Raw genomic sequence first — 22,969 nt, 5'->3', positions numbered from 1 at the left:
CGATGGGCCGAATGGCCTCCTTCTGCACTGTAGGGTTTCTATGACTCTATGAATGCTCATTGCTGACATTATCTCCTGTTCTTTCCAACAGTATACCTTGGCCAAAACCAAGGCCAAGCATCCTACTTGATCAGTGTAACACTTCCATTTTCCACATCAGTCATCTTGTACTCTTGGTAGATGAGATTTTTAATCCGTACAAGTCAGACTCAACTTTGTGCTTTTGGCTCATGGCTGGAGGAATTGGATTGTGACTTTCAGCCTGTAAATTATTTACAGCCATCAAATTAAATTTCACCACCTCTGTCTGTTCCCTCTTTCAAGCCCCAGCTCCAGACTTAAATGTCTAGTGCCAAACCCACTATCCGTGCAGCTCTTCTGTTGACCTACTAAAATAGAAATTGAGCCAGTAAAATCTTGGCCACACTAACTTCCTCCTATCATTTCAATAAGAGCCATGCACACAATGGACTTTTCTTATATTTGGTTGTGATGGGCAAGACTTTCATGGTGTAACCTTTGTTTTTAATTACAGAATTGGTGTGGTTGCTGGAATGGTGGTCATGCACAGAATGTACTCTATACACTGATCGAAAGAGTTACATTCAATATGGTAAAGAGAATGCCATAGTTATTCTCAATCATAACTATGAGATTGATTTCCTTTGTGGATGGGACTTCTGTGAAAGATTTGGTGTTTTGGGGGTAAGTGTGTTTTTATCATGAATGAAATTATTTGCAGGATACAGCTTCTAGATCAAGCCTTCCAAATCATTTTTCTCTCCCAAAGTGCATTTTTAAAAAAACTTATTCAAATCAACGTTGTCTTCACCCAGGATCTAGTTCAGAAAATGCTTGGTGAAAGTATTAGTTTTTTTTGAGGTGGGGCATGTTCATCTTTTTTAAAAAAAACTAATGCTAATTCTTGGTCTGTACCAGGAGTTTACACGATGCATTTACTTTCGAGGCCCCCTCTGACGTTAGACAAATTCCATGCATCACCAACCCCACCCCCAGAATGCAACATTTTTTTCTGTATAAAAATTATTTGTACTGTTGAACACTCTTTTTATTTACATGATGTGAAACTTGGTGGTGCTGAGCAACAATACGTTTGTGATCTTCCAATCTATTGGGACCTTTCCAGAAGATTACAACCAATCCATCCACCATCTCTGAAGCCACAGTGGAGTGTTTCAGCTTTCTGAAGGCCTTCTCGCTCAGTAAAAATGAATGCACATCTAACAAACTAAAAAATATAGGTTTATTTTATAAATTGTGATTTTGTCTTTTACACTTTAGAAAGTAGCAGAATCTTGGGTGAAGACATTTGCAAGCGTTCATCTTATTTTTCCCTTCCGATATCAAGGAATTGGAAGTATCTGGAATATGGCTGGTTATGAACTGAGAAAGAATCACATGCTTAGTGATTTAGGGTTGCAGGATGATGGACAAAAATGTAATTTAGTAAATAATGAGACTAAACAAATGAAACCACAGCAAAATCCAAAGCAATGATTGATCATTCTAAATTTGTACATAATTGATGCAGTTGCCTTCCTTTATGTTGTAAATGTTGAAGTATCCAAAGACATTGGAAGTTATTTTGGAGAGAGGGTGAAAAGAGCTCGAAGTGAATGCTTTGCTAATAAGACATGCTTCGTTGAAATCTAGTTTTATCGCACCATTTTTATCCTAATTTTTGGTTGCCACAGTTTGAACTTGCCTAGAAGTTCCAAAATATATACCTGTAGGTTGAGTGCTGATTTAGGAGCAATTTTTGTGAAGCAGTATATGTACTCCATGCTCCTAGTTCCACTGAAGGCCTGACTAATACAGCACAGGTTTCAGAATGGCAGAGACCGAGAGAGAGGGTGCTCAGGTTCTTGGATTTGCCACTGGAAGTTCTGCTGAAGGAAATCCAGAGGAATAGGGATGTGCTGCTTTGGTATTGGTAGAGGATTCACTTTGTCCTCCTATTCCTCTCACCTGCAGCAGCTAATGCTGCTCTGCTTGCTACCATGTAATTTCTACTATTCCTCCTGCACCAAACTAGATAGTCTGTACCTTCATTCTGGTGGTGGTGGTGGTGGTGGAGTAGTATGGCTCTCTGTTTTTTTTAGGTGAAGTCCTTGGAATTTCTGCACGTGTGGTGAAGTACAAAATGTTTCTTCCCCCCGCCCCCTTATCTACATTCTACCTCTGTCCCATCCATCTTCATCTGGCACAGCTTACAGCTTCTCTGCCGTTTGGCCATTCACACCCTTTATTCTCTCTGTGGACAGCTATTAGCAGTCTTTTCCCCTGGTTTCTATGGCTATACTCATCTTTCATTCCCTCACCCTGCAGTATAAATATCTCCCACTTTCTATGCCTTTTAGCTTTGACAAAGGTTATCAGGACTTGAAATGTCAGCTCTTTTCTCTCCTTACAGATGCTGCCAGACCTGCTGAGATTTTCCAACGTTTTCTCTTTTGGTTTCAGCAATGACTTGCTTGCGGTCAATATTCTAGTCACTTAAGGTATTGAGCTGGAGCTGTATTTTGGTGCATCCACCAAAATACAGTTCGAGCTCATTAGTTTTAAATGGCAATCAGCCTGTTAATGATTTCCTTGGTGATTCTCTGGGTGATTTTTTTTTCTAGTATTCATTTCAACTCCTTTACCAAATGGTGTGTTGTGAACTAAACTAACATCTCAACTTAAGACCCCATCTTGACTAACTTGGAGGCCCTTGAGCACCTGAGGAAACCTTCAGAAATCATAAACTGTGTTCTATTAAAGGGCTCGCATTGTAAAAGCTGTGCAAATTTTCCTACTCTTTATTGATTGGATGAGGAGAAGCCCAGTTTTTACCTCTATTTTTGTAACTGCAGTTTTAAATTGTAATAATAATTTTTAAAAATTCTGGCTTATTTTTCAATTTCTGGTAGCTGTCTTTTTTTTTGTTGCTCTGCTTAGTCAGGAATGAACTTATTTTCCTATTCCATCCAAATTTTAGACTTGGACTAGCTTGGAAATAGATGTACTGCAATGGGATATAGGTAGTTTCCTGTGTAGTTATCATTTTTGGCTCTAATGCGAGAGTATCCTTGCGCTTCAACTGGAAAGGTTGCATTGGGGCACCATCATAAGCCAATGACGTTATACGTGTGGAAATGAACAGGCTGGAAAGTTTGCAGGCAATAATACAGCAAGGGGTGAATTTCATGTAAGTTGTGATAGGAAATCTGAACAATTTATCGACATGATCTAAATTCTGGTTTGTCATGTTCCAGCAATACTCAAGCTGGCGGTTTAAGTAATTCACAGTTACATTTATGAAAATAGTTTTAAACCATTTTGACACTGGTGATATCGTGGAAAATGGTGAATTTCCATGATCAAATTACTTAGTATTTTTTGGTTTTATTTCAGAGTATTTCTGGCAACTGTTCACTGTGCATGCATGTGGGTGCTTTGTTTTCTTGTGCTAAAAATGAAGAATAACCAGATTTGAGTGGAAGCATTTAAAAAAAAAAAAAATCTCAAGTAAATTAAAATAATACATCAGCATTGATTCAATAGATGAAGATGGCAACAGTCTATATCTTCCAGTCTAATTCCAATGGGCATGTTAATGCACAAATTTAGACTCGAGGCAGGAGAACTTGTATGTTGCTACGAAAATTGAATTATATAAACAAGCATTGTCATGCACCAAGATTGGAAGTTAGGGAGTTGTTTTCTTCGATGATGGATGCCAAAATTATAATTGGCATATTTCCAGGAAATAGTGTTAATCCTTGAATAGTATTAAGTCCATTGGATATAAACCTGCCTTTTCAACTGAGGAGGAAATAGTTTCCAATTAGACTTCCATATTCTATGATTATGATCAAGTGATGAGGCCAGACTCTGAAAGTTTTGTATTTGTATCCCGTGCCTGATTTTACACATGGGCAGAATTATGTAGCTTTTTCACAATGAGAAGTTTTGGTTCTGTTAACATTTTTAGTGAAAGAATAGTTATAAATCTTATATTTGAAGAAATATTATCAAGGCAAATATACTATTTAACAATACGATACCATTTCAGCACTTAAATTTATGCAATCCCAGATGCCAACAAAAAGTATGAAGCAGCATAGCAGCATTCAGTAAATAATTATTAAAGTTAATGTATTATGGATCAATTTATAATACATTGTATGAAAATCTGTGTTTCTAAAATACTTAATAAAGATGTTATTTTATGCACTCATCAGTCCATTGTTTCATCTCTGCTATTCCAGCTTTTGGACCTTGGCCAGGAAGCAGTAGAAGTGTGGGTTAAATGTACCTAGGTGGCTGATGTTGGAGGTCATTTCACAAGGCTAAATTAACAGGGTTGGGCTCAGAAAGGCTGCAACTCAGCAATGAACACATTGTTACTGATTTCATGGTTGGGACCAGACTTTGAGAAAAGTGGAGTGCTTCTGAACAGACTTTGAACATAATGTGAAATAGTTATTGGCCATTGAGGTTCCTGCCAAACTGTCTATATTCCCTGATGACAAAAGACTTGGTGAAGTTGCCACATCATGAGCCTGTGGCCCAGAAAGGTAGACTGTCTATAAGCAGGGCAGGGCTGTTGGAGCTGGGGTTAAAAGTCTTGGAGGAGGGGGAGCTTGTGACTGTAGTTGGGGTTACGACCCTCTGCTGGGGAACCACTAAATTAATTCATACACTCTTCAGGGCTGCGGCCAGTTTTAAGATCCATGAGAAAGCAATCTGTATTTAGCATGGTTTGTAAAAATGGGCAGCTTGAACAGCAAAGGCTGCTGGATTTGTTTGTGACCAAAATTACCAGCATAGCATTTGAAATTGTTAATTCAGCAGATACGGAGATCTAGTGTGTTATCAACTCGAGGTCTGTTCTCTGTAACTTAATATATTTTTAAACAAGTAGGCCTTGTGGTTCTACGGATTCATTGTCCTAGTGGAGAGATTTTGATGCATCCAACCGAGGTATGCAGAACTCCAGATTAGAATGAACATCTCCATACTAAAGAATAATACAGTGGCCAAAAAGTGGTTTGGGTATTTGTGCAAGATGTGCAGAAAAATTTAATTCAAGAAAAGCCAAGCATTCCAGAGAGAGAGCACTTGGGACAATTTGTGACCCCACTGCTTTGATAGGATGAGGTTATGTCAAGGACACAAAGGTGATCGTATGAGTATTTGAGGATTGTATGGGTAATTGGTAGTGACATTTGTGTTAGTAAACTGCTTTAATTAGTAAAAACTCTAAAGTGTGAAGTAGATTAATAAAACTATCTCTATCAAATTCAGTGGAATAACTCTGGTTAGATGTTACTGAATGCGCAAGTTAGATTATTTGAGGTAGATATTGGCTAATCCCCAAAAATGGATGTGGAAATTGTGGACGTAACCCATACCCATTCATTGTATTGTTTGTCGCAACACAGTTCATCAACTGCATGCATTAGCAGGAGAACTGATCCAGGAGCTTTTTCAAGAGTCAATTTGGGCGGTAATGTTTTGAGCCAGGGCTGTTTATGTGAGAGACCATGCACCAAGGTTTTCATATCTCAGTGGAAGAAGTGGAAAGAAGAGGAAATTTCTCCTCTTTGGGAGGCAGGCAGGGGACTCTCTATGTATATAGGCATGAGACAGTGAGAACCAGTAGTGGTGGTGTTATTGCAGGGAATGTTGCTCCTAGAACCTATATAGTGTGTAGGAAGAAATACAATATCTCTCAAGTTATCAAGATAAGTGAGATCATCTTCAAATGGAATAACCTATCAACTGTACCCTTAACCTCATCCATGACTCGATTCTTCACCCCCATCATCCATCAATTACCCAATCCTGTCCTCAAATACTCATTTGATCAATTTTTGTGTCCTCAGCAAAACCTCATCCTATCAAAGACTGGGGTCAGAAATGGTCCTAAGTGTTCTACCTCTGGGATGTTTGGCTTTTCTTGAATTAGATTTTTCTGCATGTCTTGCACAATACCCAACACATTTTTTGCCACTATTATTCTTTAGTACAGGGATGTTCATTGTAATATGGGTTGATACTAATTAAGATTGTTGTTAAATGGATGAATGCTTTATCTTTTATCCTTGAATAAGCCATTCTGTTGTAGGCCTCACAAACACAACTGTTAATTTGCACAGAATGACATCTACTCAGCGACGGCAATCACATCACCCAAACACACTGCTGAGCACTCACTTATACAGTTCACATATGCAGCAGCAAAGAACTGGGAGACAAGTGTGCCTTCAGGATGGAAGAGGCAGTGCTGGCCATCGTTCGAAGGATCATCATCAAGACCCTGGCCACTAACAGGGCTGAAATAATCAAACATTACCGTATCTGCATACTTCCTTTTCCTCACATCCCAAGACTTCCTTATCACACAATCTCTTCTGACCTTCAAGCTGCAGACGATGTACTAACTTTCACTTCTCCATTCACCAAAGCCGAACTCTTGTCCCTTTTTCACTTCAGATAGCCAAGAACGGAAGCCTTCTTTGTCCATGCTGAAAGAGTTATCAGCTTGGATGCTGATACTGTATTTTGAAGACGGGCATAGAGGAGATTTGCCTGTGCTGAGATGTCGGGCATATGAGAGCCTGAGGAGTGGCTTGCAGAGTGAAAAGGATAGAGCAGGTGTCAGCATACCAAAAATTGAGATTGCATATTAGTTTTGTTGCAGGGAAGTCAGATGATGTAACCAAATGTTTAGTACAAGCTTTCCAGTCCACTTTAAGAATATGGAAAAATATGACACAAACTTGACAGTGACTTTCCATAGCGCTTTGGAGCCCATCCTTCTGAAGAACTTGTTGTAATGGTGTTGATTACAAAGCGTGTCTGTTAAAGAAATCTTTGTAGTTTTCTGTATGTTAACAGCAAGTCTTTATTAACTGTTTGTAACTACATATACAGTAAAAAGTGCAGGCAAGGAGTGTCTCTGCTCAACAACACACTGACCTTAGCTGTGGTCATGTGTCTTATTCCATCACTGTGTGGGCAGTACTGTACTCAGTCCCACATTAACGCTGTATGTACCAAATACTAATACTACATTACCCCATGGATATAGTTTACTTCAAGTGTGAAGTCCTATACAATCTTACTGCTATTCCAACATTGTTGGTATTAGAGCATTAGCATTAACAGCATTCTCACTACCTCTTTTTTTTTTCTCTCTCTGCCCTTTCCCCTTCCAAGTTCTTAAAGTTAGAGGGTTCGGGGCAGTCTGGAGGCCTTACAACCCTTCCACATCTCATTTGCAGTTCTGTTGAACAAGTGATGGGCTCTGTTGTTCCTGGTTCTCCTTGTTGGCTTGGATTTTGGATTGGCACTTTCATTCTTTTCTTCCATTGCTTAATATTGACCCATGAATAGGTTTGTTTGGCTGTTGCATAGATTCATGATTGCTATTACACTTGATTGTTTCTTGTGGGGTGGACATGGTATTTGTCTCCTTGGCGCTGCTTTTTCTTTTTCCATGTGGACCATCTTGCAGCCCTCTGAAGCTGAGGAAGAACGTTCCAAAGGCAGTTCAGCAGTATGCTCACCTATGCATTTTGTTGACGATGGTGAGAAACATAAGAACATAAGAACATAAGAAATAGGAGCAGGAGTAGGCCATCTAGCCCCTCGAGCCTGCCCCGCCATTCAATAAGATCATGGCTGATCTGACGTGGATCAGTACCACTTACCCGCCTGATCCCCGTAACCCTTAATTCCCTTACCGATCAGGAATCCATCCATCCGCGCTTTAAACATATTCAGCGAGGTAGCCTCCACCACCTCAGTGGGCAGAGAATTCCAGAGATTCACCACCCTCTGGGAGAAGAAGTTCCTCCTCAACTCTGTCTTAAACCGACCCCCCTTTATTTTGAGGCTGTGTCCTCTAGTTTTAACTTCCTTACTAAGTGGAAAGAATCTCTCCGCCTCCACCCTATCCAGCCCCCGCATTATCTTATAAGTCTCCATAAGATCCCCCCTCATCCTTCTAAACTCCAACGAGTACAAACCCAATCTCCTCAGCCTCTCCTCATAATCCAAACCCCTCATCTCCGGTATCAACCTGGTGAACCTTCTCTGCACTCCCTCCAATGCCAATATATCCTTCCTCATATAAGGGGACCAATACTGCACACAGTATTCCAGCTGCGGCCTCACCAATGCCCTGTACAGGTGCATCAAGACATCCCTGCTTTTATATTCTATCCCCCTCGCGATATAGACCAACATCCCATTTGCCTTCTTGATCACCTGTTGTACCTGCAGACTGGGCTTTTGCGTCTCATGCACAAGGACCCCCAGGTCCCTTTGCACGGTAGCATGTTTTAATTTGTTTCCATTGAGATAGTAATCCCATTTGTTATTATTTCCTCAAGTGTATAACCTCGCATTTATCAACGTTATACTCACTGCCAGTTTCCCTGGCAGTGAAACTGATACAAGGTTTCAGCATCCCTTGTGGCTGCAGCATGCTGGCATGAAGTTAGTGGTTGCTGTGTCAACCAGCTGTGTAGCACCGTTGTAGTTGGAGGTGGACGTTTCTCAGACTGCTGATCATTCTCTGGTACCACTTTCACTGGACATGTCATGGTAATCTCCACGTTGGTCAGATTATTGGGAACTTTCTGGGACTTGGACTGATAATGGACAAACCTGCTGCGAGAAGAGAGATCGGTGAAATCAAAGTCTGAATATTCAAATGGTGTTTGAGTACTCAACAGTGCTGTTCTGGTTGGCTAGTCACAGTGGTAGTCCTGACATCCTCTGCTGTCTAGAGGAGAAATAGGATGGCACAGGCAACCCTGCTCAGGATAGACTATATATTGGGAAGGTCTGTAACAGGCAAGTGATTTATATTTACCAGGCTTCTTCCCTGGCAGTGAATTTTAAAAAGACTCCCTTTTTGTAATGCCAATTGATCCCATTTAAGGTAGTCCCTCACCCATATCTCTTACCATTTGCTTTGAGGGCACATGTTTGCTTTGACTGCTTTCCTATATTTCAGCATTTTTAAAGATTGCAAACCTTGGAATAGCACTGGTGTTGAAATCAATGCAATAGTGAGAGGATATTGGCTTATAAAATATAGATGTAGATCCTAGATTCTGTATAATACAAAGAAAAGGGTTTCATTAATCGTGTTATGGGGAGTCCTTTAGGGAACTATGACCACAACATGATAGAACTCTTGGTTAGGATGGAAAGTGAAGAAGTCTGGATGGAGCTCAGAAGCAATAAGAAATGGAAGACATTAGTGGGAGATGTTTATAGACTTCTAAACAGTAGTGGTGAGGTGGGGAATGGCATTAAACATGAAATCAGAGATGCATGTAACAAGGGTGCTCCAGTAATGGGTGACGTTAATCTACATATAGATTGGGCAAATCAAATTAGCAACAATACTGTAGCAGATAAATTCCTGGAGTGTGTATGAAATGGTGGTGTTTTTTTTTTTAGACCATCTAGGAATGAAATAGGGAATATGCTATCCTAGATTCTGTATAATACAAAGAAAAGGGTTTAATTAATCTTGTTATGGGGAGTCCTTTAGGGAACTATGACCACAACATGATAGAACTCTTGGTTAGGATGGAAAGTGAAGAAGTCTAATCTGAAACTAAGGTCCTAAATCTAAATAAAGGAAACTATGAAGATATGAATTGTAAGTTGGCTAATATAGATTGAGAACTTCATTAAAAGACATAAGTGGATAGGCAATAATTAAGGGATGATTATTTGCATTGCAACAGTTACACATTCCTTTCTGGCGCAAAAACAAAACAAGAAAGGCAGCTCAACAGGGGAAAAGAAAGTAAGGCTAGTATTAGATCCAAAGAGAAGTTATATGAAGTTGCTAGAAAATGTAGCAAGATTGGGAGCAGTTCAGAATTCGGCAAAGGACCAAGAGATTGATGATGAAGGGACAAGTAGAAAAAGAACATTCCGAAAGCTGTAGAGTCCCACACAGGTTAGTGTGCGAAATTACAACTTCTGGAACTGGGAGTAATGTATTAGAATGGATTGAGAGTTGTTTAGCAGACAAGAAACGGAGTAGGAATAAATGGGTCTTTTGAAGTGACAGGCAATGACTAGTGGGGTCCTGCAGGGATCAGCGTTTGGACCCCAGATATTCATAGTCTACCTAAAAGATTTGGATGAGGGAACAAAAGTAATATATCCAAGTTTGCTGATGACATGGTATGTGAATGGTAAGGAGGATGATGCTTCAAGGTGATTTAGGCAATTTGACTAGAGCAGGCAAATTTGTGGCAAATGTAGTATCATGTGAATTTATTCACTTTGGATAAAGAAAAGAGTATTATTTCAATGGTGATAGATTGGGGAATGTTGATGTACAAAGAGAGGATGGCCTAGTACACCAGTCACCTGAAAGCAAGTGTGCAGGTCCAGCAAGCAGTTAGGAAAGCAAATGGCATGTTAGCCATCATTGGAAAAGGACTTGTATACAGGAACAAAGATGTCTTCCTGCAGCTGTATAGGGCCTTGTTGAGACCACACCTGCAGTATTGTGTGCTGTTCTCCTTATCTAAAAATATATATTTATAGAATCATAGAACACTACAGTGCAGAAGGAGGCTATTCAGCCATCGAGTCTACACCGACAACAATCCCTCCCAGCCCCTATCCCCCTAACCCCACATACTTAACCCGCTAATCTCTCTAACCTACGCATCCCGGGTCACTAAGAGGCAATTTAGCATGGATAATGCACCTAACCCATACATCTTTGTACTGTGGGAGAAAACCGGAGCACCTGGAAGAAACCCACATCGACATGGGGAGAACGTGCAAACTCCACATAGACAGTAACTCAAGCCGGGAATCGAACTCGGGTCCCTGGAGCTGTGAGGCAGTGGTGCTAACCACTGTGCCACCTTACCATCGAGCGAATGTAGGGAAGGTTCACCAGATTGATTCTTAGGATGGCAGGATTGTCAATGTATCAGCAATTGCATTGTTAAAGACAGATGATCATTGGCTCAACCTTCAAAAGAGTGTAAATGGACACAGCTGGGACAGTTGGTAAGTCGTTTGTAACTTTATTGAGCTATATGAAGAATAAACTTGCTAAAAGTAAAAGACAAACTTCTGTATTATTCCTCCACCATATGGAATTGTTGTATGAGGAGAGCTTGGGTCAGCTGGGCCTGTATTCATTGGAATTTTGAAGCGAGAGGGGATTTAATTGAAACATATAAAATTCTGACAGGGTTGGATAGACTAGATGCAAGGATGTTGTTTCCTTTGGCTGGGGAATCTGAATCAAGGGGTCACAGTCTCAGGATTCGGGTAGGCCATTTAAGAATGGGATGAGGGGAAACTTCTTTATTTAGAGGATGGTGAACCTGTGGGATTGTCTACCACAGAAAGCTGTGGAGGCCAAGTCATTGAATATACTTAAGAAGGAAATAGATTTCTAAACTCTAAAGGTGTCATGGGGTATGAGGAGAATGTGGGAGTATGGCGTTGAGATAGTGGATCAGCCATTATCGTATTGGATGGCTGGGTAGTCTTGAAGGGCCAAATGGCCTGCTCCTGTTTTCTATCTCAATCTAACATGTTTTAAAAATCTGTTTTCTTGTGTAGAGTTCGAAAGTACTAGCAAAAAAGGAGCTGGCTTATGTTCCTCTGATTGGTTGGATGTGGTATTTTCTGGAGATAGTATTTTGCAAGCGACAGTGGACGGAAGATCGCAGAAATGTAGTCCAGAGTTTGCTTAATCTCCGGGATTACCCTGAAATCTTTTGGGTAGGTATAGTATTTAATTCAAAAAATTCACAACTGAGATTTCTGTAATAATGGCAGTAAAGTCATCTGTAGTTGTAGTAGAATTCTTGATCCTAATGTTTTTTTAATTATTCATGGCCTGTTCCCTATTCCAAAATAAAATGTTTGATCGTGAAACATTCAAACCATTTAAGAGGGAGAGTGATATGCTGATAGCTCACTAGATGAGGATTGAAAGTTTTGGGGCCTACGTTTGGTTCTTATTTTAAATTTGTGCCCTCTGGTTCACAAATGAGAACATTTTCTCCCTACCTGCTCTGTCCAGACCCCTCATGATGTTGAATGCTTCCTGTTAAATCTCCTTTTCAGTCGCCTTTTCACCACACGAAACAGTCCCAACTTCTCCAATCTGTCTTTGTAACTGAAGTTCCTCGTCCCAGGAACCATTTTCATGAATCTTTTCTGCCTTCACTCCAATGCTTTCACATCCTTCCTGAAGTGTGAGGCCAAGTATTCCAGCTGAGGCAGAACTAGTGTCTTGTCCAGGTTCAGCATAACCTCCTTGCTCTAGTATTTGGCTGTGCCCCTATTAGTAAAGCCTAGGATACTGTATGCTTTATGAACCATGCTCTCAACTTCTCTGCATACCACCTTCAATGACTAATGCAAATATAGATCCAGGTATCTCTGTTTATGCACTCCCTTTAGAATTGTGCCCGTTATCTTGTACCTCCCATGTTCTTTTTACTAAAATGTATCATTTCACATTTCTCTGCATTGAACTTCATTTTCCATTTATCCATCCATTCCACTAACTTATTTATGTCCCTTTGAAGTCCTCCACTATCCTCCTCAAGTCAACGCATCAAAGCTTCGTATCATCTGTAAATTTTGAAATTAGAAACATAGAACATAAAAATTAGAAGCAGGAGTAAGCCATTTGGCTCTTTTGAGCCTGTTCTGCCATTCATTTTGATGATAGCTGATCGTCAAATTCAATATCCCTTGATCCTGTTAGCCCCAAGAGTTCTATCTAATTGTGCCCTCTATGCACAGGTCTAGATTGATATATTTCCGGAAGAAACAAGGGTCCCACTAACATCTCTGTACAAACCTTCCTCCAGCCTGAAAAACATCCATTAACACTGAAATAAAAAACAAAATACTGTGGATGCTGGAAATCTGATATAAAACAGAAAGTGCTGGATAAACTCAACATCTGTGGAGAGAGAAAGAGTTAACATTTCAAGTGTACATGACTTCAGAATTGAAGAGGGGTAGAAATGTGACGCATTATATAGTTGGAGCTCGGGGTGCAGAAAAGGTCAGGGATCTGTGGAAGCTAAGGATAGATTGACAAAGATGTCATGGACCCAAACAAGGGGAGTCTTAATTAAAGACTAAAGAAGTCTTCAGCTATAGTGTTAGAAAAACACAAACCCCTAATGGTGTGAATGAAGGCTTGAGTAAGCACACTACAGTTCTTTTCCTAATGCAGTCTTCACATTGCATTCACAGAAATTAAATGTTGAAGTTGTTCCTTCACTTCATTGCCTAAATTGGTGTCTTAATGGTGTGCCTCATGGCCCAACGCTTGAGAGAATATTTTTAATGCTTCATATGAAACTACTTGAAGGGTCCCACCATTGCAACTGAAACAGATTTGATTTTGTTGCCAACAAAACAAAAATGCAATTTCTGGATCTGCAGTTATTTTTAGTGGCACAATTTTTTGCCGTAGTACCTACAGGCATACCATCTCGATCACTTTCTTCCTTTTGATACCTTTCCTGACTTGCAGTTTCTGATTCACTGTGAAGGAACACGATTTACAGAGAAAAAACACCAGATCAGCATGCAGGTGGCTGAAGCAAAAGGTTTACCCAAGCTAAAGTACCACCTACTCCCCCGCACAAAAGGCTTTGCGCTCACTGTGCAATGTCTAAGGAATGTAGGTAAGGGCACAGGTGATTATAATATTTGTATGGAAGCTACAGTATACTGCTCTTGAGATGCAAAAAATATTTGTCTACAAGGTATTTTATAACTGAGTTTGCATGGTTTACAAGTTCTATCTTGCTTGTTCAGAAGTAGGAATGTGAAGCAATCCATGTAGAAGTGAATACAAGCTGCTCTTGATTCTGTTGCAATGTTATCCTTGTTGCCCCATGCTGATGACAATGTGCTTACAAATTGGGTTCAGGGTATTATTTTATTGCTGCAGCTTAACTTCTTGGAAAATATATACTTATGAAAATATTGATAAAACATCACACTTGTTACATAATGCAAACATCATGGCCTCAAAACCAAAAAATTCTTCTCATAACTTTTATATGTATAACCCAAGAATTTGGGCCAGCATGATTCATGCAGGCTTTATAAATGGTGGGTACAACTCTATTCCAGGATTCCTGTACCTACTTCTATTGCTGTCACATTTGATCAGACCGAGTTGTGAACCCACATCCGGCTATTCACATGTTGCTGACTTCATTGCGAAGTGGCCATTTTGGACTCTTTCCTCCTTTACAATTTTCGTGTGGTCAGGCTGGCTTTTGGAGGCAATGTAGTTCACACTAGCTCAGAAGTTCATGAACCACGATGGAACCCTGGTTTGGAGACCAGAATTATATAACAGCTAAGTTCAAAAGGTGTTGCCAACTTCGTCATAATGAAATGCTGCATGATACAATTTTGATGGATGAAAGGGCTTTGTTTTGAAAAAGTTAGTGCCCATCAAGTTGAATGGTGTTGCAAAAGTGAAAATGTCTTCGGGTATGTTAGAGTACATTATCTGCTGGATACAATGTTGTTTTATATTATAAAATATTTAAATTCAGATTTGACTGTCAGTTGTTTCGTTTGCGTTTGTTTTTGAAGTTCAGCTCAGGTATCTGGCTGTTTCAAAACCTTGACAGGTGGCTGAGTTTCTGGCTGAGTTCCACGGCTTTATGTATTGAGCACTGGAGATCTCGAAATAAGGAGCATAAGTGGGCCATTCAGTCCAGCTGCTCTGCCATTCAATGAGATCATGACTGGTTAGATATGATCCACAATTCCACTTTACCATCTTATCCGCATAACCCTTGATTCTCTTACTGATTAAAAACATATGCCTATAGACTCTTATTACAAATGTTTGGCTGAGTTCCAAATCCAGTAATTGTTTCAGCACAACATGGGTTATTGATCTTGCTGTCCAGGGGACTGAGTTAGGTTACATTGAAAGATTTATGACCAGTTAAAAGGTTTATAATGAAGGTAAACCTTTTAACCTAGTCATCTTGGCATCCACATGCCTCTATATTTGACTTGGGCTCTCTACAGGAAGCAGCAGATTTGAATTCAGCCTATCCCTCTTAGGAAAATAATTGGGAGGGAGCAGTGGGGCACTGCCTGTCAGGAAGTGGAATCGCAATGTTGGGAAATCCACCATCTCCCAATTCCTGCTTCGAAGATAAATCCGCCCTTTTGCCTCAACAAGATGATGAAACTACAGTGATATACATCAGACATGCAATTTTGACTAAATATGTTTTGCCTTTTAGCAATTGGCCTGTGTTATTATTGGTTTTATTTGAACACGATTCATTTTATAATTGAAGATTATATTTGGCTTTTGTATTGTTTTCATCTGAAATTATTTCCTTTAGTTCCAGCTGTGTATGATGCTACATTAAATTTCAGAAATGGTGAAAACCCAACATTGTTAGGAACTTTGCATGGAAAAAAATATCATGCAGATCTGCATGTTCGGTAAGATACTGGAGTGCATGTGATTTATGCAACAAATTTCTGTTGTCTTTTGTTGTAGAGTGTTTGGCTCCAATATTTATGTGGGTGGAGGAAATGATGAGTGTGGAGTATGAGATATTGCAACATGTTGATAAAATTGCAGGCCAGGAATGATGTGGTGGGGTGGCGTAAGTTCGGGGATCGCAGGCCAGGAAGGCGATTGTGGGCTGTGGAGCTCATTAGATTGCTGGTGAGGGAAAAGGGAGTAGGGTGGAGTCCAATTTCAGGGGAGGTTAACAAGATCGGGTGGTAGCCTTGCAAAAAATGCTGAAAAAATAACTTGCCTGTCTCGTCCAACAGTCATTGTTTCCTTTCAGCTTCCAGTTTTCTTGAGGCCTGGGAACCCCAGCCAGCCAGTGTTAAAAGCTGAAGGAGAGAGAAAATCATTGGCAGGCAGCCTTATTAAAATATTAAAAGGAGGGCAGTGCATTCCAAATCACAACAACTCACTGAGGAAAGAAAAAAAGTTGCTTCTTTTGCCAATCACCATAAATCTGTGTCCTCTGGTTACAGGCCTTTCTTCCACTGGAAACAGTCTCTCCTTATTCACCATCAAAACCCTCAATGATTTTGAACACTTCTATCAAACCTTCTCTTCGTCTCCTCTGCTGTAAGGACAACAACCCTAGCATGTTTTATTTTAAACAACCTCGTCAATTTGTCCTGCCACCTTCAAAGATTTGTGCACTTGTAGGTCCGGATCTTTAGTCATAGAGTTATAGAGGTTTACAGCATGGAAGCAGGCCCTTTGGCCCAACTTATCCATGCCGGCCAGTTTTTACCACCTAAGCTAGTCCCAATTGCCTGCATTTGGCCCATATCCCCCTGTACTCATCTTGCCCATGTGACTGTAAATACTTTTTAAAAGACAAAATTATACCTGCCTCTACTACTGCCTCTGGCAGCTCGTTCTAGACACTCACCATCCTCTGAGTGGAAAAAAAATGCCCTTCTGGACCCTTTTGTAACTCTCCCCTCTCTCCTTAAACCTTATACCCTCTGGTTTTCGACTCCCCTACTTTTGGGGAAAAATGTTGACTCTGTTCCTTATCTATGCCCTCTATAAGATCATCCCTAAGCCTCCTACACTCCAGGGGGAAAAAGTCCCAGTCTATCCAGCCTCTCCTTTTAACTCCAACCATCAAGTCCCAGTAGCATCCTAATAGATCTTTTCTGCGCTCTTTCTAGTTTAATAATATCCTTTATGTAATAGGATGACCAGAACTGTACACAGTATTCCAAGTGTAGCCTTACTAATGTCTTGTACAACTTCAAGACGTCCCAACTCCTGTATTCACTGTTCTGACCAATGAAGCTGAGCATGCCGAATGTTGCATTCACCATCTTGTCCACCTGTGACTCCACTTTCAAGGAGCTATGAACCTGTACTCCTCACCTGCCATTAACTGAGTAGGTCCTGCCCCAATTCAATCCACCAAAATGCATCACCTCACATTTATCTAAATTAAACTCCATCTGCCATTCATTGGCCCACTAGCCCAATTAATCAAGATCCTAGATACTTCCTTCACTGTCCACTGTGCCACCAATCTTGGTGTTATCTACAAACTTACTAATCATGCCCCATAAATTCTTATCCAAATCATTAATATAAATGACAAATAACAATGAATCCAGCACCAATCCCTGAGGCATGCTGCTGGTCGCAGCCTCCAGTTTGAAAAACAACCCTCTACAACCTGTCTTCTGTTGTGAAGCCAATTTTTTTATCCAATTGGCGACCACATCCTGGATTCTGTGAGATTTAACCTTGTATAACAACCTACCAAGTACCTTGTCAAAGGCCTTGCTAAAGTTGATGTAGACCACGTCGACCGCACTGCCCTCATCTACCTCCTTGGTTACCCCTTCAAAAAACTCAAAATTCATGAGACATGATTTTCCACACTCAAAGCCATGCTGACTGTCCCTAATCAGTCCTTGCCTCTCTAAATGCCTGTAGATCCTGTCTCTCCGAATACCTTCTAATAATTTACCCACTACAAATGTTAGGCTCACCGGTCTGTACTTCCCAGGCTTTTCCCTGCAGTCCTTCTTAAACAAAGGCACCTCACCTCATTCTGTTCCTACATCCTCTGAATCAGAATTGTTACTGTACAGAAAGTGCCATTTGGCCCCTCATTTCTGTGCCAGCTCTCCAAATGAACAATGCATCAGTGCCACTCCCGCATCTTCTCCCCATAACCCTGCACATTCTTACTTTTTAGATAATCCAATTCTGTCTTGAATGTCTCGCTTGAACTTGCCTGCACTGTACTCTTCAGTAGTATGTTCCAGATCTTAACCGTTTGCTGCATGAAAAAGTTCTCATCTCATTGTTGTTTCTTTTGCCAATTGCCTTAAATCTATGCCCTCCTTATCTTGATCCTTCCATCAGTGGGAACAGTTCTTTCCCTGTCTGTTCTGTCCAGACCCCTCATAATTCTGAATACCACTAACAAATCTCCCAACCTTCTACTTCCCTAAGGGAAACAGTCCCAATTTGTCCACATAATTGTAGATCCTCATCCCTGGAACCATTCACATCTGCAATCTCACTAATACCTTCACATCTTCCTAAACTGCGGTACCAGAACTGGACTTGGTACTCCATTTGAGGCTAATGTTTTATGCAAGTTTAACAATATTCTTGCTTTTGTTCTCTATACCCTTGTTAAAAAAGGCTAAGGTGAGATATTGTTTATTAATGGCTCTCTCAAACTGTCCTTCCATCTTCAATGATTTACACACATATACACCCTCAACAGCCCCTCTAGAATTGTACCCTTTATTTTACATTGTCTCTCTGCATTCTCCTAACAAAACGAATCATTTTACACTTCACTGCATTGAATTTCACCTGCTACTTGAATATCCATTCCACCAACCTGTCTAGACCATTTCAAGTTCTACACTACCCTCTGTTCACAATACTTCCAAGTTTTGTATCATCCATAAATATTGGAATTGTGCTATGTATATCGAGGTCTGAGGCCATTAATATAAATTAGGAAGAGCAAGAATCATAGAATCCCTACATTGCAGAACGAGGCCATCTGGCCCATCGAGTCTGCACCGACTCTCCGAAAGAGCATCCCACCCAGGCTCTCCCCTCTGCCCTATCTCCCTAATCGCGCACATTTACCATGGTTAATCCACCTAACCTACACATCTTTGGACGCTAAGGTGCAATTTAACATGGCCAGTTCACCTAACCTGCTCATCATTGGACTGTGGGAGGAAATCCTCGCGGACATGGGAAGAATGTACAGACGGCACTACAAACCTCCATCTGGACCGCAAGACATCCATTAATCATGACTGTTTCCTGTCACTCTGTCAATTTCATATCCATGTTTCTACTCTCCCATTTATTCTAAGAGCTATAACTTTGCACAACTGCGCTATTTAAAAAAAAAAATTCTGAACACCTCTAGGAATTGTTGCTCTTTTCTCCTTTTACACTATTGCTATCCCAATCTGTATTTGGACAATTAAAGCTCGCCCACCACCCCACACACACACACAAACCCCCTCCTTCCCTATAATTTTTGCATCAGCCTGTAATTTCCTTGCAAATGTGTTCCTCTACATTTCTCCCACTAATTGGTGGTCCATAGTGATGTCATTACATTTTGTTTTTGTCCCTTAGCTCCAGCCAAATAGATTCAATCCTTGACCCCTCTGAAACATCCTTTTGTCCTGGCATGCCACCCTCATCCTTTTCGTCCTTTTCTATTTTGCTGAGCATCTTGTGTCCAGAATTATTTAATCCCCAGTTCTGCTCCTCTTCGGATCAGGTCTCTGCTCCAGCCACAACATCGTATTTCCAATCTGAGCCTGTAACTCACCAATTTGCTTTTAAAAGTGTCCCATTTATTTCACTTGCAACTCTTCATTTTTCCTACTAATATGTATCATTTGCATTTCTCTGTGCTAGATTTCACCCACTATGTCTTCCCATTTACCAGTCTATTCATGACCTCCTGAAGTACGTTACAGTCCTTCTCATTGTTTACTACAACTCTGTTCCGTTATCTAATTATTCCCTGTGTACCAAATCCAAGTCGTTAACATGTATTCAAAAGAAATGGTGAGCTTGATACCAATCCCTGGGAAACACCACTGTATACTTCTGTCCAGTCTGCAAGGCGACTGTTAACCACTAGTGTTTTCTATTCCTTAACCAATCTTCTATCCATGCCACCTCTGTCCCTTTGATTCATTTTGTTAATCCAGTTAAGTGATACTTTGTCAAATATTTTTGAAAACCCATATACTCAAACATCAACCACAATACCCTTATTAACCCTCTCCATGACTTTATCAAAGAGTATTAACAAATTAGTCAAACACAATTTACCTTCAACAAATCTGAGCTAACTTTCATTTCTTTGACCATACTTTTCAAATTCCAATTAATTGTCCTTAAAAGTATGCCTGCCATTAACATTTATCCTCAATTGTCAGATTATTTCGGAGAAGGGTGAAATTGGGCAAAGCACAATAGGCAATGCATTCCATCAAGCTTTGTTCTTCAACGCTTACTATCAACAACTGGCAGCTGTACACAGGAGCTTGCATTTTGCACTGTTATTTTAGGATCATAATCTTGCAATTTTAAGAAAAAAATGCATAATACTAAAATCTTCTCCCTTAAAGTTGACTTTCATAAATTTGTTAAACTTGAAGTTACTAAGGTATTTTGGGAAAAGGAATCAATTTTGAATAGGTTGAAATAATATTCCGTACCTGTTGAATGGAATTTATATTTGAAGGCCTCCTATCAGAGATGGTGGAGTTCCATGTGAAGTAAATGCTGTCTGAGCCCAGATCTTATCTGATGGTTACATACCTATAATCTGAAAATGACTGACTCACTGATGGCAGTGGCATCTTGATAGTTTACCCCCACTGTTTTTATGGGCAGTTCAATAAATTGAAGGCACTAAAACTCATGATCAGCAAATCCTATACATTTTGAGATGGTCTGAGTGCATTTTCCAAACTTCCAAAAATAACACATAAATTCTCAGGTGTGTCTGTTAGTCTGGTTATTCCCTAAAAAGAAAAATGATGACTTCAGATTTGTATATCATACTTCATGTCTACAGCACTGCACTACAAATAGAACTTTGACTACCTTCACCAAAAAGTAGCATGGTGGCACAGTGGTTAACACAGTGGTCTCACAGCACCAGCGACCCAGGTTCGATTCTAGCCTTGGGTGACTGTGTGGAGTTTGCACGTTCTCCCTGTGTCTGTGCTTCTTCCCACAGTCTAAAGATGTGCAGGTTAGGTGGATTGGCCATGCTAAATTGACCCTTAGTGCCCAAATGTGTGCAGGTTGGGTGGATTAGCCAGGGTAAATGTGTGGGGTTACGGGAATAGGGTGGGGATGGGCCAGGATGGAATGCTCTTTCAGAGAGTTGGTGCAGACACGATGGGCTGAATGGCCACTTTCTGCAGGTGGAATTCTACGGGTGGGTTTCTCCAGTTTTTCAAAGATGGGAGACGGCGTGGTGTTCACTGGTGGTGGGATTCTCTGGTCTCACCACTGTCAATGGGATTTCCCATTGAAGCCACCCCACGTCTTCAATGGGGTAATCCTTATGCGGAGGTATGCTGTCAGTGGGACCAGGGAATCCTGCTGCTGTGAATGGCTTGGATTCTCTGGCCAATGTGTATGTTCAAGGTAGCCCAAAAACCAATTAAGGATGAGCAATAAATACTTGTTTTGCTGGCAACATCCACATCCCAAGAAGGAATAATGAGAAAACATATATTTTTCTTTTTAACTGTATTAAAAATCACAGCCCATAAAGTTTGTTTATTGTTATAAATGGAAAGAGACATGGTGTTTGTTTCAAATTTATGTAGTATGAATATTTTTGATGTATTAATGTTTTAAAGCTTTCCTTGTTGATCTGCAGACGAATCCCATTGGAAGAGATTCCTGAAGATGAAAGGGGATGTGCTGCCTGGCTTCATAAACTATACCAAGAAAAGGTGAGTTTGTCAGTTCAATGGTAAAGAAATATTAATTGACTCATTATTCAGACCAAGATGTACCCCGTTTTCTGTAAGGCGACAGTAACCCAATTCATATTTGGCCCTGGAGTGATTTAAGACCATAAGAAATTTTTAATCACAAGTGGATGGCAAACCAAAGAGGACAGAACATGACTTGTTTCTGTTTGTATGCTGAAATTGTAGCATTGTGCACGTATCATACATTGATCATGTATATGAACATCAATGACAAAATTAATATTTTAGTTTGATCTTTCATCAGAACCAGAAAATGTTGAGATGTTTCAGATTTAAGGGTAAAGGAGCAAGGAAAGAAAAGAACATTACATGTGTGATGGTTGGAGGGCAAGCAAGATAATGACCAGAGGTTTGACGACGCAAGGCAAAAGGATGGTAATAGGAAAATTTAAAGAGCAGATTTGTCCTGAGGCAAATGGGAATAGCAGAATTGTTACCAACAGTTGTGACTTGATGAACAAATGGTGGCAGAGATTTTGATCTGGAATTGTTGAACCTAATGTTAAGTCACAAGGCTGTGAAGTGCTTCATTAGAAGGTCCATACTTTTGCAGAAGGATTTGACAGTGAACTGTCAGTACTTGCCATCATTTCCCTTTTAAACTAACTGCACCTCAGGATTTAGCATGTGGGCAGATTAAGTTGTGATCTGTTTTGCACTGCTTAGCCACAGACTATGCTGTGCCCCTACCAGAGCTAGAAATCACTGGAATTTGTAAATGTGGCAAAAAGGACTTGTCTTCCATCATGCAACCTTATTATGTAGGTCACGCATTGTGATATTGCACTTGTTAGGCCCAGGCTGCAAACAGAAATATTGTAAGTCTGTTTTACCTCAACCCCTCTCTTGTTATTTCATGCCACTTTCCTAATGGCAGGAAAACCTCAAAAGTCTAAATTTAGATTGAAGTAATGATGTATCAGGCTAAATCAGTTTGGTTATGTTACTGACAGGATGGAGATAGACAAATTGCACTGATTTTCTCTCTCCACCTGTCTGTAAGCAGACGGTGTTTTGAATTATTTTTGAAGTATGCAGTGACATGTTTTGCCAAACCCTTGTTTGTGAGATCCAATTTATTAATAAACCACAGCAAACGTGTGGTAGGAATAACTCAAAGTTAGTTTATTTCAAATTCAAAACCTGGACAGGGGGCAGAAAAAGAAGTTTTACAACACAAGCTATGAACAGTACAAGGACCACAGACATTAATATTAAAGTTATTTCCCGAGCCAATGTCCAATATGGAAGACCTTCACATAGGATTTGGAGTTCAGCTGGCTGAAGATGAGAGTTTTGGGTTTGTTTTGCAGTTGGTGTGGATATCACAGTTGAAGTA

At 40.2% G+C, this 22,969-nt stretch overlaps 1 protein-coding gene across 3 annotated transcripts in view; it reads left to right on the top strand.

Moving 5' to 3' along the window:
* agpat4 (1-acylglycerol-3-phosphate O-acyltransferase 4 (lysophosphatidic acid acyltransferase, delta)) overlaps positions 1 to 22,969 on the top strand; it is a 105,864-nt gene that overhangs the window by 48,714 nt on the left and 34,181 nt on the right. For all 3 annotated transcript variants that reach the window (XM_078230126.1, XM_078230128.1, XM_078230127.1), the window contains 5 exons: positions 536 to 705; positions 11,641 to 11,802; positions 13,583 to 13,736; positions 15,438 to 15,540; positions 21,513 to 21,588. In XM_078230126.1, coding sequence (XP_078086252.1) covers positions 536 to 705; positions 11,641 to 11,802; positions 13,583 to 13,736; positions 15,438 to 15,540; positions 21,513 to 21,588 — 665 coding nt within the window. The remainder of the gene's footprint in view (positions 1 to 535; positions 706 to 11,640; positions 11,803 to 13,582; positions 13,737 to 15,437; positions 15,541 to 21,512; positions 21,589 to 22,969) is intronic.

The sequence above is a fragment of the Mustelus asterias genome, chromosome 15 (genome assembly GCF_964213995.1).
Source record: "Mustelus asterias chromosome 15, sMusAst1.hap1.1, whole genome shotgun sequence".
Classification (NCBI taxonomy): domain Eukaryota; kingdom Metazoa; phylum Chordata; class Chondrichthyes; order Carcharhiniformes; family Triakidae; genus Mustelus; species Mustelus asterias.
Note: the sequence above shows the minus strand (reverse complement) of the source record. Positions and strands in the feature narration are given on the sequence as shown.